At 34.7% G+C, this 18,575-nt stretch overlaps 1 protein-coding gene across 1 annotated transcript; it reads right to left on the bottom strand.

Annotated features, from left to right (window-relative positions):
• Positions 1-13,386: 13,386 nt before the first annotated feature.
• Positions 13,387-16,550, bottom strand: LOC143604884 (GDSL esterase/lipase At4g28780-like). Its single transcript, XM_077081221.1, has 5 exons — positions 16,075-16,550; positions 14,968-15,095; positions 14,643-14,885; positions 13,725-13,977; positions 13,387-13,619 (listed from the first exon to the last, which is right to left on the bottom strand). The coding sequence occupies exons 1-5, from the start codon at positions 16,328-16,330 to the stop codon at positions 13,387-13,389; spliced, it is 1,113 nt and encodes a 370-aa protein (XP_076937336.1). The 5' UTR covers positions 16,331-16,550.
• Between the last annotated feature and the right edge of the window lie 2,025 nt (positions 16,551-18,575).

The following is an 18,575-nucleotide window of genomic DNA, read 5'->3' as shown; positions in this document are numbered from 1 at the left end:
ATACGCGTAACCCAACGATGATTGTAGTTATAATTGTCCTCTTACACTTTTCACAGACTTGTCGGAAACTTTACGATATGCTTTAATTTGGTTCAATTAATCACGAAATCATATGTGGACCCCATCAATCAGATATAACATTTCTATCTCTTATACAGTGAATATCACATGTACAGTTTTCTTTTGATTTTTCACATTTTGATTAACTGTGACTCATGCAAAAATAATAAAAGAAAAATAAAGCAGAAGGTTAAAATTTTCCCTTAAGGTCGGTATGACTACACGCAAATAAGGTTCCATTTCAACAAAATAAAAAGATAAAAATAAGCTGAAATTGCATAAAATCTTAACTCTCAATTCGGATAATACCGTATTATCGCGCGGAAAAAGTCCAAGATTTTATACGAAACACCAAGAAAAATAAAGCAGAATATCCAAATATTAACCCTCAGGTTGGATAATCTTATCGCGCATGAGAGGATCCAATATTTGACTAAAAATAAAGAAAAAATAAAGTTGAATTTCTTTGCAAAATAAAATAAAAACAAAGCAGAATTTTCTTCAAAAATGAAAGCATGCACACACAGTAATCATTTTGACTTTTGACTTTTCTTTAAATCAGATATAGTATCAATCTTTCAAGATGTAATTCCACTAGGTTCGGCATTCATTATCTTTATATCTTATCAGTTCCTATATAGTCTGTCAAGCCTATCTTTGCATATCATATTGCTGGCCTTACGGTAATTTTTAATCTAGTTTATTCATGTACTAGATCGATCCCGTCAATGTACTATCATTTTCCCTTTTTGCTTCAAAACTCATTTTGAGAAGTATTTTTCAATGTTTTTGAAATTTTTCAATATTTGAATGTTTTTGGAGTTTTTAAATTTTCTCTGTACAAACAGAAACCACAATATTTTTGGATTTTATATTTCTCCCCCTAAAAACAACAAAAATCGAAACAAAACAAAAGAAAATGATTTAACCAAGCTTTTGAATTTCTTATAAAGTTTTTAAACCATTTATACCTAGCAGATATTGAAAACATGTTTTGTCAAATGCCTTAGTATAAAGGTAAGCCTTTTCAAAATCCGTATGAATTTTATCAATTGATATTAATTTCTTTTCAAAACAATTACGTATAAAGTGATAACGGATTTCAATATGTTTGGTTTTCGAATGGTGAACCGGATTTTTGGTGATTGAAATTGCAGGAGAATTATTAATATAAATGGGAGTAGTAAGAAACTTTAAACCGTAATCCCGCAAGTGTTGCTGGATCCAGAGAACCTGTGAGCAGCAACTCGAGGCCGTCACATACTCCGCTTCGGCTGTTGAAGTTGAGACCGTTGTCTGCTTCTTACACTGCCAGGAAACAAGCCGGTTTCCTAAGAATTGACATCCCGCTGATGTAGACTTGAAGTTGATTTTGCATCCTCTGTAGTCCGAATCAGTAAAAGCGGTGAGATTGAACTTATCGTCTTTGGGGTACCATAACCCGATGTCTGGATTTCCCCTCAAATAATGTAAGATGCGCTTTACTGCCGCCAGGTGAGTCACTCGGGGACTCGATTGGTACCTAGCACACAAACAAACAGCAAACATAATATCAGGTCGCGATGCAGTAAAATACATGAGAGAACCAATCATAGCACGATATAGGGTTGGATCAACGATATCCTCCAATTCATCCGGTGGTAAATTGTGACCCACGGGAAGAGATGTCGAAGGAATTTTGCCGTCAGATATCTTGAATCGGCTCAAGACATCGTTCACATATTTTGTCTGATGGATAAAGATCCCGGAATCAGACTGGTGAACTTGCAATCCTAAGAAAAACTTCATCTCTCCCATCGAGCTCATCTCGAATTTGGTTTGCATCGTCTTTTCAAAATCTTTACATAAGCTGTCGTTCGTTGAACCAAAAATTATGTCGTCCACATAGATTTGGACGAGGAGCAAATCATCACCCACGTTCTTATAAAATAATGTACAATCCACAGTCCCTCTCGTGAATCCACTCTCTAGCAGATGGTCAGCCAACGTGCTGTACCAGGCTCTCGGGGCATGGTGTAAACCATAAAGAGCTTTGTTTAAACGGTAAACACACTCTGGAAAGTCTGGATCCTCGAAACCTGGAGGTTGCTTCACATACACTTCTTCATGAATAGCTCCATTTAAGAACGCCGATTTCATATCCATTTGACAAACCTTAAAATTCTTGTAGGCTGCATAGGCAAGAAATATACATATAGCCTCCAGTCGTGCCACCGGAGCATATACTTCAGTGTAATCTATGCCTTCTTATTTATTGTATCCAAGTACGACCAATCGTGCTTTGTTTCTCACGGTTACCCCGCGGTCGTCCTTTTTGCACTTAAAGACCCATTTAGTTGGAATCGCCTTCTTTACGCGATCGGGTTTATCTATTAAGTCCCATACACCCAGTCTTATAAACTGTTGCAGCTCCTCCTGCATAGCTTAAACCCATGACGGTTCCTTGAGTGCCATTGCGACACTAGTCGGTTCTATCTGTGATAGGAAGCAGGTGTATTGTGCGATATTAAGGATACCCGAAGAGTGCAAATCCGCATAAGCACAAACTATTGAATCCTCGGTAGAAGATACATTACAATCAACCTGATCATCACATACATTAGCCAATTGGTGCCTTGTACGAACCCCGTCGTTCACATCATCGATTATCTGATCCTGTGGATGCTGTGAATGAATCCTTAAAGAAGGATTTGTAGGAATAGATACATTATCACCCAAATTGGTGATATTCTCCTCCGCTGTGTCTAAAGAGACAGTTGTTGAATCATCACTGATTAGAATTGGCTTGGTAGTCTCTTGAGCTTCATCTACCATTACAGATGATGAATCCACATAGTCAGCATCATCGGAAGATTCAGAAACATCATTCGTCGTTTCTGATACATTAAGAAAGTCATTTACATCATCGACCGTTGGATTCGGAAGACGTTGATCCTCCAAATACGATCTAATGAAAACGTCAGGTACTTCATCGACCGTTGATGTAAACGAATTAAATAAACGATCGTAATCAAACATCCAAGCGGGCCCTATACCAGTTGGTAGAGTCGTATAACTTTGACAATCAACGTGATACCATTCTTCCACACAACCTGAAGAAATATTGAAAATCCGCTTCTTCGGAGAGTTGTATCCCAATAAATAACCCTCAAAATCTTTCTCATCGAACTTTCCAAAGTCTTTCTTCAAAACAGTACAGGACACCCAAATGGTTCTAAATAATTTAAGTTTGGCTTACGATTATTCAGAAGCTCGTAACTTGTCTTCTTGAGCTTCTTTACCGTTAGTACGTGATTCAGTGTATAACATGCCGTATTCACAGCTTCGTTCCAGAATTGAACAGGTAGCTTTGAATCAGCAAGCATTATACGTGCAGCTTCAATCAGCGTACGATTTTTTCTTTCAGACACACCGTTCTGTTGAGGAACATAAGGTGCACTGAATTCCCGATGAATTCCTTTCTGAATGCAGAAGAAATCCAATACATTATTCCTAAATTCATTTCCATTATCACTACGAATTCATCTCACTTTCAGTTTATAAAGTGATTCGATCTTCGTGATAAGATTCTGAATTAAGACAGGAGTCTGATCCTTCGATCCCATAAATAACACCCATGAATAACATGAGAAATCATCCGTTACTACTAAACAGTAAAAATCTCCAGCAATACTAGCCTGGTTCACCGGACCAAAGAGATCCATATGAAGTCGTTCTAGAGGAGTAACAATAGTGTTTAGTAACTTGCTTGGATGTGATTTATTCTTTTGTTTCCCCTTCTTGCATTCGACGCAGTGATCATTGAACTTGAAATTCTTGAGTGACACACCATCCACCAAATCATTTGACATTAGAAAGTTCATCTTTCATAAGTGGATGTGTCCTATGCGTCTATGCCAAATAATAGAATCTTTTTCAGTAGCTTTTGACACAAAGCAAGTAGCTGAGGGTGAAACCGGTACATCATAACTCATGTCAAGTATATAAAAGTCATTTGATTGAGGTAATCGCATGACAACCATGTCTTCTGGAATCGTGTATCCCGGTTGAAGGATGACACATTCCTTGTCAGTGAAAATAGTGGTAAATTTCTTATCACAAATCTGTGACACGCTCAACAGATTATGATCCACCTTTTCACAATAATTAACCTTTTCAAACGTTACTTTTCCGTTTGAAACTTCTCCTTCTTTCGTAATCATTCCTCCTTGGTTACCAGCAAACGCAACATAACCCCCTTGAATATCTTTGATGTTATTCAGAAGATCAGGTTGCCGGTGATATGCCGAGAACATCCACTATCCAATATCCATTTGTGATTAGACACAGACCGAGATGTACCCTGCACAAACAAGTAAAATGATTAGTTCAAAAAGGCAGCCCAAGCCTCAGTCTTGGGCTCTCCCTTTGATACTTTAGGAGAATCATTTAAATTAATACCAACATTCGAGACTTGAGAATATGTGAAGGTTTTCTTAGTTTTCTTCTTTAAGTATCCATCACGTATTCTTCCCGAATCAACATTTGAACAAATTGGTTGAGCACGGTCAACACATTTGGTTGCTACATTATTCGAATCAATCCGAATAACTTTCTTTGGATTAATATTCGAATACATTATAACACACTCATCAACTTGATTTTCTTTTTTGATAATGAGTGAATCTTTCGAGTTGATGAGTCTTTGATATAATTAATCTTTGCTTTGCACTTTTTGGAAACATGACCCGGTTCACCACATTTGAAACATAATCGTGAGTCCAAAGTGTTTTGTGGCAAAGTACATGTAGTCCAAAGTGTTTTGGGTTTCTCAAATGTAACTTTCTTTGGTGTTTCGTGTTTTAAACCCTTTCTTTTCTTATAGAATTCAAGATTTGTTAAATTCGAAGAATTTTCCAAACTTGAAGATTTTATGAACGTGATAGGTTTAAAAACATTAGTTTTTGGTTTTTCTTGAACATTAACAATTTTTTCTTGAACATTAACAATTTTCAAGTTCAGTCATTTGTGAAGTGTCATCCTGAAATACACTTTCAATCATTTCAGGTTTAAGAAGATTCAAAGGAACTTCTTTGTCAGAAAACACTTTTGATAAACCCTTTAATTTAAAAACTTTTCCATTTGATGATTTCAGTTGAGGATTAACGAATTGCATCAACTCCTCATCAGACACCGAAGGCTTGTCTAATTGAGATACATTAGATTTTTCCTAAGGAATTACTTTAGGATTTACCTTAGGAACGTTTGATGTGTTTAAAGAAACACTCGAAGTCTTTGAACCATACACAACTTGTTCAAAATCTTCGGGTTCACACAGAATATGATTGTCAATTGGAATATCTTTGTTTTTGACAATCACTCTGGTTCAGACAACTCCTTGATTGAACCATCCAATTCGTTTTTGGTGAAAACCTTTTTACTTTCGATATGAATTGGTTCACGAGCAGGACCAGTTGTATCAACACTTTCAGATTTATCAGTAGACATATTTGAAAATTTTTCCACATCGGGAATGCTACTATAATCATGTTTAAAAGGAGGTGGAATTTCGATGTAACCCAAACATGTTTTTCCATTTTTCTTATGTGAATGATTAACCTCAATTATTTCGTTCAAAAGAAATGAAGAATCTCTGAATTTTCCAAGCTTATTATTCAATTCCATTATTTCATTTTCAAGATTGGAAATACAGGTTCGGAGTCGAAGAATCTCCTTCAAATGTTGATCAACTTCAATAATCTTACAATGAACTTTAGCTTTAAAATCATGATTGCTTTCAGACAGTTTTTGAATTTTCAGAGTTGATTGCTCTAGCAATTTTGTCTTCTGTTTGTAGCATTCATTGATCATAAAGTGATCTTTTGTGAGTGTATTATTCTGAGTTAATGCTGTTTCAAGTTTGGCCTTTAATACAGCACATTCAGCACAATCATTCACTTTTGATGAAGGTTTAGATACATTAGATTGAGATTTGTGACATACCTCATCAATCTTAGCCATACAAGCTTAAGATTCAGCTTTCACAAAGATTGATTCAGTTTGAGACGACATACTTTGATCAGTGTCAGTCTCAGAGTCATACGAATCACTTCCCTCCAATACATTATCACTGCTGGCATCTTCAAATTTCTCCACTGGTTCAACAATAGCCACGTTTGCTTGATTTCCCAACAAACGTTGAGACCAATCAACCACTTCATTGACCACTAAAGCTTGAGTAGCAGAAGATTTGTCTTGATCACTAGATACAACAGATTTACTCTTATCCCTACCAGATGAATTCTTTCCTGAAGAACGTTCAGAATTGCGTGAGCCAGAATAGTCTTTCCTCGGCTTGTCACATTCTTTGGCAAAATGGCCAAATTCCCCGCAAATATAACATTTTACCTTCAGCTTATCAAACCCGACTCTTTTGTTCAACGTAGGAAGATCTTTTCCCGTTCGTTGCATAAACCTTTTGACTTTACGAACGATCATAGCCATGTTCCGTTTTAAACCCATTAGCTCAAGATCGTTCGGGTCAATTTGATTATAATCTTCATCTGTGAGGTCGCTCGTAGCGATCTTGCTTCCAACCAGCTGTTCATAAGAAGTCATGAACGCACACACAAAAGCGAACTGTTGTTCAACATCTTGCAGATTTACCTTAGGCAAGCTTGATGCATGAGCATTTGAGTTTGTAGTCGCACCACTAGCCATAAAACATACATTAGTTGGACTGTTTACATTAGAATCCTCTTGGGATTGAGCAAAGAACGCATTGATTGGCACTGAACTTGAAGCATTATTTGCTGGCAATGCACCTCCATAAAGTAAAGGGTTTTGGGTTGAAGACTGATGGTTTTGATTCTCCTTCAACGTATTTTGACATTTGATATCAAATTCCCTTTCTTCAATCTTGTTTATGAATTTCACAGCTGTAAGTTTAGAGTTCTGAAAGAAACCGTTCTCTTTTAACACGAACAAGAAAGTCGAATAAGAAGAAGGTAGAGCATTCTTTAGAGTATCAATCTTATCTTGTTCTGTTGGCTCAAGATCGACACTAGACATCTCAACAATCAGATGACTAAAACGGTTAATCATCTCTTCCACTGTTTCATTTTTCATCAAAATAAAATTTCAAAATTAAAATTTTACAGGAGTCTTTTTGCTTTCAAAAGTGTTTCCCAAACTTCTCGTTTTCAACGTTGTGAACAACGAAGCACAGACTTTGATAGTACTGTTTTGATGAAAAATGTGTTATGGTAAAGCCATGGTAAGAGTTGAGTATACTTTTGTTTCACTTTCAAAATCCTTAAGCTCTTGAGTCTCATATTCTTTAAATGGTTTCGGAGTCCATCCCGCATTGTTATTACCAATCAATGGTGCTGAATATACATCGTCGAGAAACCGGACACTACTAGGATGCACGGATCCCAAGTGAGCACGGAACCTCGGTTCCCAACGAGCAAAATCCGACAATTTTAACAACTTGGGACATTTGTTATGACTTTCGATCTCATTGTCCATGGTTAGCATTTGTTGCAATAAAATGTTCTAAGACGCTAATGCATGGTAAGACGCATTCTGAGCAGCCATAATGAACCAAATGTTTAAACTTTAAGGATTAAAGTTGTCAAAGTTTCAAAGTTATTTGTTTATTGTTCACACAAATGGACACAATAACAAATGTGAAAGAAATTTAAATAATTACTTTAACGAATGAGAATTACTTTGATATTCGTTAATTAGTCTTCACGAATGAAAGATTTAACGAATTAATAACGAATGAGTCCTAGGGAGTAAGGTTTAACGAATGGATTTTAGCGAATGAGGTACGAATGGGGTTTAACGAAAGAGGTTTAGCGAATAGGATTTATCCTTTAACGAATTAGTCTTCAACCTAACGAATGACTCTTCATCTTAACGAATAAATCTTCAACAATTTCAAACTTCAACTCCTCTGAATCACACCAAAAACCCCTAAAACTTAGATCAAATTAAGCCTAAACCAAATCCGAACCTCACTAACCTAGTCCGAATTCATAAACATCTATCAGACTCAATCAAACTTCACTAAATTCAGTCTCTGTTTCGTAATTCATCAATTGAACTGAAAACTCAATCAATTCAACCTGTCACGAATCAATTGAATACAATTACACTGATTACATCAACAATTGCATCGTAGATCAGATCCTTTGGCTCTGATACCACTTGAAAGAACCTATATAGATCTAGATCTTGATAACAACGATACACATGTTGATTCTAATACGATTAGGCTTGCATACATTATGTGTGTGTAGTGTGTATATTGAGTGAACAATTCGGCAGAGTAACAAGAGAGAAATCGTAAAATATCAGAACTGTTGTAATAGAATAGATTACAGGGGAATATATAGGGAGATGACCTCATTCATTAAGATAAACTTAACGAATGAGTCATTCGTTACACTTACTTAACGAATAAACAACCTTATTCGTTATTACATTAAATATAGCGAATGGCCAACATTCGTTATGTTCCATTCGTTAAACAGGGTTAACAAATGGGAAGTACATTAGACGAATGTGACACATTCGTTACAGGGTAACGAATGTGCCTTACATTTAGGTATATTTACATTATAACCCCTATACATTAAACTATTACATTAATAACCCTGATAAAGATCGAGACGTACAAAACAAGTATCAACATTAATTAATATTTATTATTTATAGTGTTTATGTATTTATAAATACATGCATATAGGTAAATATTAATATAAAACGTTAACATTAATACTAACGATAATAATAGTAATATAAAATACAAATAATAAATAATCAATAATATATGTAATAATCTCCAAATTTATTTTAACAATCGAACTAATAGTTCGTTAATCTCAAAACACCATCAAATCGCAAATCCGTTATAAGCCTCGTTAATTTTTTTTGTTTATTAATTAATTGTATAGTTAACAATTAGGCAATTTTTGTTGACGTATCTCGAGGAGCGCAATCGTTGTCATCTTAATTTTTATTATCATCTCATCACACATTCCACCCATAAGGTAAGTAATTCACAACCCCTCTTTTACCGTTTTACATTTTGGGGGCGTTATGCGTTCACAACTCAACTATTGTATTTCACACTACGATTCCATTATTTGCGTTTATATGATATTGCTCAATTAGTTATACGTGTAAAAGTAACTATAAGTTTATTTTTGAGTTATGGTTATTGGTATCTAGGGATGGCAATGGGTCGGGTTTAGGTATTCCCAAACCCATACCCGGTTATAAAAGTCCATTCCAAACCCGTCGGGTTTTAATCAGGTAATTACCTGTCGGGTTTCAAGTTTTTCCATCGGGTTTCGGGTTTCCTATCGGGTTTTAACAAAATACTCATCGGGTATACCCGGCTCAAAACCTGTAGGGTTTCTACCGTGGTTTTGACAAAATATAACTAATCGGTTACAAAGATGGTTACTATAAAGATAAAATGTCTCAAATAATTGACACAAGTTTCGACAGATAATATATTTGGAATATAGTGTATATATATATATATATATATATAATATAATATAATAAGCTATATCGGGTACATCGGGTATATAATCGGATAAATGGGTCTATATTATTGGGTAATCGGGTCGGGTAATCGGGTATATTAGAAATCCCAAACCCGCGAAAAATTTCAAAACTATTCCCAAACCCGTGCCAAACCCTAACGGGTCGGGTATTACCTGTCCCATTTATGATGGGTTTCGGGTTTTACCATCGGGTTCGGGTTTCATTGCCATCCCTATTGGTATCTCATCCTCATCTTCATCCTCATTAGTATGATCATACGTCGTCGGAGTAGCTCGTTATCTATGTGATTCGAGTGAAAAGACAACTTTTTATATTATTGTTATGCTAGTTGTATAGTTCATATTTATCGTAAGGAATTGTCTTTTTTTTTATATTATATATACTCAAAAACCGTTATTACTTTCTTAACTTTATGTTGACAAATTATATATTTTCACGCATGACGCATGTAGCTTTTGGGGATGAAGAAATAAGTTAAAGAGTAGATTGGACTTTAGGTTGCATGATTAATAAAAACGGATTTTGTTTTTAATTATTTTAAGTTGTAATATTTATTTCTTTTGAGACAATATTGTGCTTTGCGTAGTTGATATATGGAATGAATAATTTAGATATTGACATGTGTATTTAACTTTAATGTCTTTTGAGCTATGATACAATTATGACGCGCCCCGGCATATTCCGCCGTAGGTTGGGGAGTGACAAATTGGTATCAGAGACGAAGGCTATAAAAAAGGTGGTTAGATGTAACGGGCTAGTATCACGCTTAGCGTCCCTATACGTGAACCCTACATGTTTAAATTTTTGTACATAGCTTAGGTTATTTAAATTGTTTATCATATACAATTGTACACAAAAGCACACACTTATTCCGAGGCTATGCCTCATCCTCAAAATTATTTTCAAAACCTTAGAATGATTTTTAATCGGGAATTTCCTTAAGAAATCCCACCTTTTATTTTCCTTCTCCTTGAGGATGATTCTTATGACGGATACGTAGTAACTGGAAGGGGACACACTTGTAAACAAACCCTTGACACCAAGGCTTGCAAGCCTAAGGAAGTGCAATGCGCGCAAATCCCAATCAACCGCGAGACCCGGTTGCCTTCCTGGAGTGTTTGGTGTGGGTGTGAAACCTGTTAGGCCAAATCGTATCACACCAAACGTCCAGGAATCAACTACCGTCATTATATCAACCGTGGTTATGTGACGATCACACCCTTATTTTATAACCGAATTCACGGTGGTACGTGGTTAAACTCGGTTCTTCCGTATTGTGTTTCAGTTGAATGGATGTGTGAAATATACAAATACGGGGTGGTTTCCGAATTACTTCAACCATCTACCTCAACACCCCTCACAACTCAATTATAATCGATTTTGTTGAAACTAATACATGAATATTTCAACAACTTTTATTTTGAGAAGGAACCATGGTGGTTCATGAAATCCTAACCAATAAATGAAACCCTATATTTCAACTTTAAGTTATGTTATTATTGTTTTTTCCTAATAATGTTAACGATGATAAAAGTTTGTATAATCAAGTCTCATAAGTGATGCAATTCTCAACCTCATCCACAATCTCAACCTCAAATTGTTAAATAAAATTCACAAGTATTAATGTACACAAACTCACATATTTGCAATATTTACCCGAGTCTCATAAATTTTTACACATTTTATCCTTGTAGTATGTCTTCCCGCCTCATCAACCGTACCCGTCGCGTCGGCAACTCTGGCCGTAGCATGTCGTCTCGCATTACGAAGGGAATCGTGGAAGCCCTCCCAATACTCATCTCTGAACTCCAAACCGCGAATGTCGCTGCTAATACTCCATAAACCCTAATGTTTGAAAGGCCAATGGAATATATCCTAGGGTTTCTGAAAGGCCGATGTTGGATGGAATGAATTTAGAAAATAGGATCTGGTTATGGTGAGTTATGTGTTCTTATCTTTGTGTTTTGAAATTAAAAAGTGAATTATTTTATTATGCATAAATTAATATTTATATATGGAAATTGTTTAAGTTATAATCAGACTGAGTCTGTCTGAAATAGATATAGTAATAATTATTTTGAATTATTTTGTTAGCAAGAAAATATAAGACAGCTTGGTATTTATGGAAATAATAGGAATTGGCCAATAATAAGCGGCTAAGTGTTCATAATACATCTTGCAATAATATAACAAGTAGATAGTTAGATTTTCTAAACTTCATATGCAAACAATCTTCTATAATTCAACATTGTGTTTTTCTATTTTAGTTAATTTCTTTAATTTCATTTCATTATTATCTCCTTAACTTACAAATATGTCACCTGAACACAAAATTCCAAAACAACTAGGCATTACACAACTATGAAAACTAAATCACACAGTCGTGTCCTATAGAAACTCTCTTTCTAAATTTATAAAACATAAGAGACAACCATGTAAAAAGAACTTACATAGACTTGTGACACAGTCTTCAGAAATTAACATTTCTAAGTTAGTTGACACTTGACACAATTTCAAAATAACTAAAAATTACACGACTATGAAAACAGATTGTCATTGCCGTTTCCTATAAAAACTCACTTTCTAAATTTATATAGTATATGGCATGACTACATGAAACTATGAAAGTAAGTCACGTAGCCATATGCTACTATCTTTCATAAGTCTACATTTTTTACAAGTGACACATCTATGTATAACCCATGCTCTATAGAGTTTTCTAGGTTTAACTTTTATTCAAAACACATGACTATACATAATACATCAAATATAATTGTTTCGATCACAAAACTTCCCATAACTTCACATTTACACCAAAATAATTATAACAAGTTACATTAGATGCATTCATAATTCATTGATTTTATGTATGAATCATTAATTCTTTTCAATATAACAATTCACATTATATATTGGAACGACTTGCAACCCGCGAGATTCATCACAAAATCAATGACAAAACGTATGATTTATGACTGCTGGTCTGTTGCAATATTACTGACATTCTTTGACCATCACAAACTCATTGACCTGTCAAATTTGTCACAAGTTCTGCCGTCACAAATTTTCATTGCATTCATTCTTTCCTTAGTACTTAGAAGTGAATTGTATCGTCCACAATGGTATTATGGTTATGAGACGCCCATCTCTTGGACGGCAATAACATCATATAATTATACCAAAACGCCTCCCCTCCCTTTTTAGCTTGGCCAAGACAAATTAGTCGTTTTTATCTTTTGTTACTTTTATTTTGAGGATGGTATTATCAAACAAACTTAGCTAAGGACTTGCGACTCTCACTTACTAGCTTCCGTGGTGTGAAAAAGACATGATCAACAAACTAGAATATTATATATGTGTGTGTATCAAAGATACTTATATATCCAGCACTATACAACTCGACCACAACTTGTTCATTAAACACTCAATTTTAAAAAGTAAAGGTGGACCTCAAGCATTCATGCTACCAGCTTTTTCGATTAGTGATTATCGACCTGCTTTGAATTTTATGTCACCTTGCATCTTATGAAAGTCAAATAATAACATGTGATGTGTTGTTGTCTCTTAATTTAAGGTGCATCTTATCAACCACTTATCATTTATTGTCTACATCATATAACGTGGCCACTATATTTTTCATTCAATTGAAAAGAATATATGTTTCTCATAGGAAGTTGCATGAAATAAACACGATTACATTTGAACAACTCAACCTTTTTCATACGATACAAATATAATGAATCTATAGCTATAAGGCTTTTAGATCATAGAATCCAAGGCCATGATGGTGCTTAGATTCATGGGATGCATGTACTCGTCCGAACCAGTGTAAATCGTTTCAACAATGATCTTGTTTGCCCGTTCGGTTGGATGGAATGGATCCCAAAATGCATATACTTCCCTGTTGGGACAAAGATTTGATGTCGGGTTACAAATGCCAACTCCATTAAACGGTCCTTGTCCGCAACATGCAACTTTTGATGTTATAAAACCTATATTAACAAACCAACAAGTTTAAATTCTTACATATGTAACATGCTAACTTTTTTTAATGGATTGTAACTTGTAAGACTCATGCATGGTTGTTAATTACTCACCAAAGGCTTGAGGATTACTGATAAAGTCCTTCTGCATTTTCATTGCGTTGACCGCAACAAAGTAGTCGGATCCTAGCTCTTGGTTGAGGCCTTGAATCATTTGCACAAGTTGGGGGTTGTACAAAAGTGTAGCCTGTTGCGGCTCAGGTGCACACTGACCATTCCCACCTGCGAGGGCTAACTGGGATGGAACACAACCTAACGGACCAGATCCTGTCACCAGGATTCGTCTAGCTCCCAAATTATATAATTGCTGCTTAATAAATCTTGTCATCAGTAAATTTTGTATACTTAAGAATATACCAGTTATAAAGCGCGATATAGGGAATTTTGGGACGTGTGTTTCGAAGGTGATCATATACTAAAATGTTTTGAATTTAACAAACTGTCTTCGGCGACATTTTGTTTAACAAAATGGTAGGATAGTTCCAAATCGTGGCTCTAGACTTATTTGAAAAACATACGAGGCGGAGCCAGCTTGGCTCTCTGTATGCAAATGAGTCAAGCCCGAGCAAAGATAAGCTCGTTCGTTATTAGCTGGCTTGTTGACTCTTTCGTTTGGTTTGTTTAAATTAAAGTCCAAATTTTAATATACAAAAGTTCTAACCTAAATTTTAATATATAAAAATTATAAATTATATATTTAACATGTATGTTAAAATTATCATTACTTTTTTATTATATAAACCAATATTTATAAATCATACAAGTTTTAACTTTTTTTTAAACTTATATAAATAAACGAGTTGGCTTCAGCTTAACATTCCAGCTCGTTAAGATAATGAGCCGAGCCAAGCTGGATCGTTTAACTTCGAGCCTGAGCCCACCTTGACTTGGCTCAGCTTGTCTAACCCACAAATAAATATTACTTTTATTGATCGCGAATAGCATGAAACTGGTTATAATATGAAGATTTACCACAAGGATCTTGCGGTACTCTGAAATAAGATATTTGGTAAAATCGGGAATGGTGTATTGTAGCCTCCTTGCAGTAATGGGTGCCAAGAAATAGTTGTTAACATAGTCATTGCCTCCTAGTGTGATTAGAACCACAGCCTGGTTCACGAGCCGTTGGGTCTGTTCGGGTCCAATCAATGCACTTACTCTAGACTGATACTCTTGAAAATTTTGTAGTTGTGGACCTATCCTTATAATATTTGCCTGCCCAAAACAGTTCATATATTAAAACATGTCATTTTTTTGTTAACATTCAAATATATTGAGTTACTTAAGGCGAACTTACAAATTGAATCCCCGTGTCAGGAAGTATACCGATTCCTGCGGATGCGAAGTTTGCTCCAACCAATAGTTTGTCACCAGTTAACTCGGGGCTCAAGTACGGCAAAGTGGGTTCGGCCCCAAGCTTTTGACCTACGTACCCAAAAATTGAACTTCTTTACACTACATATTTAGTGTGACCAACAATGTCTGACATTGATCTTATAGGACCAGTAGACCGATAAGACGGTGTGTTCACTTTTTGGTCTGGTTTTGGAAACACTGATCATGAGTAGGTAATTAGTTCCTCACTACTATATCAGGCAAAAATAAAAAAATAAAAATATTTTGGAAAGTTGAGTTTTTTGAACCATTTTGAATTTCTGACTTGATTTAAAGTGTAGTCACACTTGGGAGGCACGAAATCTCGCATTCTCCCAAATGCTCCCGACAAGAAAATTATTATGTAAAGTCGCACTTGCCAACAACGGCTTATGCAGAGTATGGACTTGTCAACAGCCGCTTTAGGTGAAGTGTCACTCGTCAACTACTTCATCGAAAAATGTTTTTTGTAGCCAATCCCGAGTTGACTGAATTGGCACTACCTAGCAATTAGTGTCTAAAGGGAATGTTTTTCTCATGCAAAAGAAATTCACCTAGCCAGTTAGTTGGGTATTGTCGATTCATGAAGTTGTTGTTGTCAAATGTCTTTAGAGTGAATTCATTTTTAACAAATGCGACTTCATCTCTAAAGTCATTAGCAAGTTAAACTTTAACTGTAGCCGCAGTTGGCAAATGCGACTCACCTAAATTCTATTTTGGTGGTTCACAAAGTTCCATTTTCATGTGTGACCACATTGTAAACCATGTATATGAAAAAATAGAAAAACACCAGAAGTCTAAAATGGTTTCCAAAAAAAAAAGAAAAAAAAACACTAAATTTTCACAATAATTGCACCAAATAAAGCATAATGTAACAAGATATGCAACTGTATTAACACTAGTTTTTTAAAATAATTATACAAAATAATTAACAAATTGTTATATCACTAAACTTACATTATATATATATGCTATAAGCATAATGTAACAAGATAGTAGATACAACTGCATTAATATATAATTAGCTTACTGATAAGGTCGGGGATGTTCAGTCCATTGGAGAAGCGGCCTGTGGGTCGATGGGTGGGGTAATCAATGCCATACGGTGGAGAGTCAGCTCGGGCTGTGGTGGCAAGGTAATTGTTGTTGCCATTGTCAACCAACGAGTCACCAAACACAAAGAAAGCACGTGCTCCCTGAGCTTTTGGCATGGCTACAAAAAGTAGAACTGCCGCTAGCAGAAAAAGGGTGGTGACGGTGGTGGCAAAGGAAGCATGTTTAGCCATATTTTGCTGGTTAAGACAAGGGGAATGGTGGTTAATGGTAGTGTTTTATACAGGTTTACTGAGTGCATTCTTCTTTAGTTGGTTGAAGTCTAATAAATGTTACATGAAAATAAAAATTTTATAGATATTTTATGCGGCCAATTGAATATGCTGAAAATTGAATAACGCCTTAAACATTCAAACAATGATTAAAAGGTGTTCATGTTTGAGACATGATTTGCTTATGTGATTACTACTATGTATTTAAAGGCATTTTTAATTATACAGACAAATACACTTTCGTCCAAAAGATACATATCGTATCCAAAACACTTAGTACGCTTTACATAGAAAAACCACTTATACAGGCTGGAACCAAACACCGTGTGCGTATTCTAAGTTCGCAAGTTAAACATATCTTAAAATTATAATTTAAAAGTTATATAGCTTCACTACATATATTTTAAATAGATATGTGTGAGTGAAACTTAAAACTTCTTGTTCTTATGGTCTTTTGCATCGTCCTATCTAGTTGCTTCAAGATAATTTTTCATAATATAGTTGCTGATCTAAAATAAGATGTAATAGGCTAATATCTATCTATATCAGTTTCCACATAATTGAGCGAAGTTCTAAGCCGTTGAAAATAAATATTCACAAATCTATATTTGAAGAGATGAACTCAGGTTAGTCAACAAAGCAACCTTAATCCCGGCCTGAACAGTAACTTTACCAAAAGTTGCTTAAAAATGCAATTAAAGCCATACATAAAATCCAGAAAAAAAGTATAATTAGTGACCAATAACACTAACTATTTAGTTTTTCTGGATTTTATTCACTAAAATGTAAAAATAACTTGTTTAACTGTTAGTGATTCTCAAACTAAGTGGTTGAGGTGATATATCTAAAAACTTTATGAATAAAAAGTCTAGGATTCAAGCCCCACCACATGTGGCAAAAATGTAAGGGGTTTCATGTTGGGGCGTTGGACCAAGGGATTTTCTTATTTACGACGATTTGCTACTAAGGGTAAATTGGAGATAATTTGGTGAGTCAGTGATCCAAACAACCAATCAGGAAAAAATAATTAATTGTTCAAATGATCCAGAAAAATCTGGTTTTCAAATATAAGGTGTTGTGTATTTTTGTTTTGTTTTCTAACAATTGGCCCTACTTTCTTTAAAAGGGTCTTTATCAATAGAGAGAAGGGTTTATTAGGAGCCCTTAAATCCTTAAATTCTTGTATTATTTATTTTTTTTCCTAATATGGGATCTTTTATTATAGAGAAACTTTTGCCCCCCAATTATCAAGTTATAAATGCAAGTGGATGTGACAATTTTAATGTCTCATTATTCATAGTTTAACATAAGCTATGTTTTGCTTCCGATTTAGAAACTAACGTTGCCTTGCCGTGTCTAGTTTGACAAGAGAAATGAAACGAATTAGAAGCAAATCAGGAAAAATCATGTTTTGCAAATTTTTGTAGAGAAATATATAGAGAAAAAGAGAGAAATGAAAGAAAAATTTATGACTATTTTCATCTTTTCAAATTAAAAAGATTTTGAGAGAAAACGTTATGAACACAAAAGAAAGTTAATTTCTTTTTCTAATTATTTAAGTGACTGTTTAAAACTTTTAATTTGAAAAGTAAGGATTACATCGAAACAGAAGGTAAACGAACAACATGCTACGCCGCTACCTATTTTTAAATTTGCAAAACCCAATTATAAAAAAAAATAATTAAATACAATGATAGTTAATTATTTATCATTCTTTTCCTTTCTCTCCCTGGTTCTCTTTCACTTCTTTTGTTTCACTTGTTAAACTAACATTTAAAATAAGGAAAATTTTAAAATAGCCCTTTTTTAAAAGAGAAGTCCCAAAATAACTTTTTTTTTTTATAATTTTCAAGAATTTGAATTTGGGAGACACATTGTAAAAAGATAAATATTATGAGAGAGCAGACCAAAGATTTAAATAAATGTAGGGAGCAGACCAAATATGGGATAATATTGAAGGTAAAGTTCAAATTAATTTAAAATATTGAAGAAAAAGTCAAATTTTTTCTGAACTTTTCTTCTCAAAATACAGTCTCCCCAAAACTGTTTATTATGTTTCCTACCTGGTACGTACATATTTTCAAATTCTAGGAAAAAGAGCTTTTTAAAATTCATATTGGGAGACGCATTTCAGAGGCATTTGTTCTTATGAGACGAGATTTTTGTATTTCTTCAAAATAATCTTCTTCTTCTTCTTCTTCCATCC

This window comes from Bidens hawaiensis, unplaced genomic scaffold (genome assembly GCF_021521415.1).
Source record: "Bidens hawaiensis isolate Kalapana, Puna unplaced genomic scaffold, B.hawaiensis_p1.1 tig00067221_1, whole genome shotgun sequence".
In the NCBI taxonomy this organism is placed as follows: Eukaryota; Viridiplantae; Streptophyta; class Magnoliopsida; order Asterales; family Asteraceae; genus Bidens; species Bidens hawaiensis.
The sequence above is the reverse complement of the archived record's forward strand: the minus strand, read 5'-3'. Positions and strand labels throughout refer to the sequence as shown.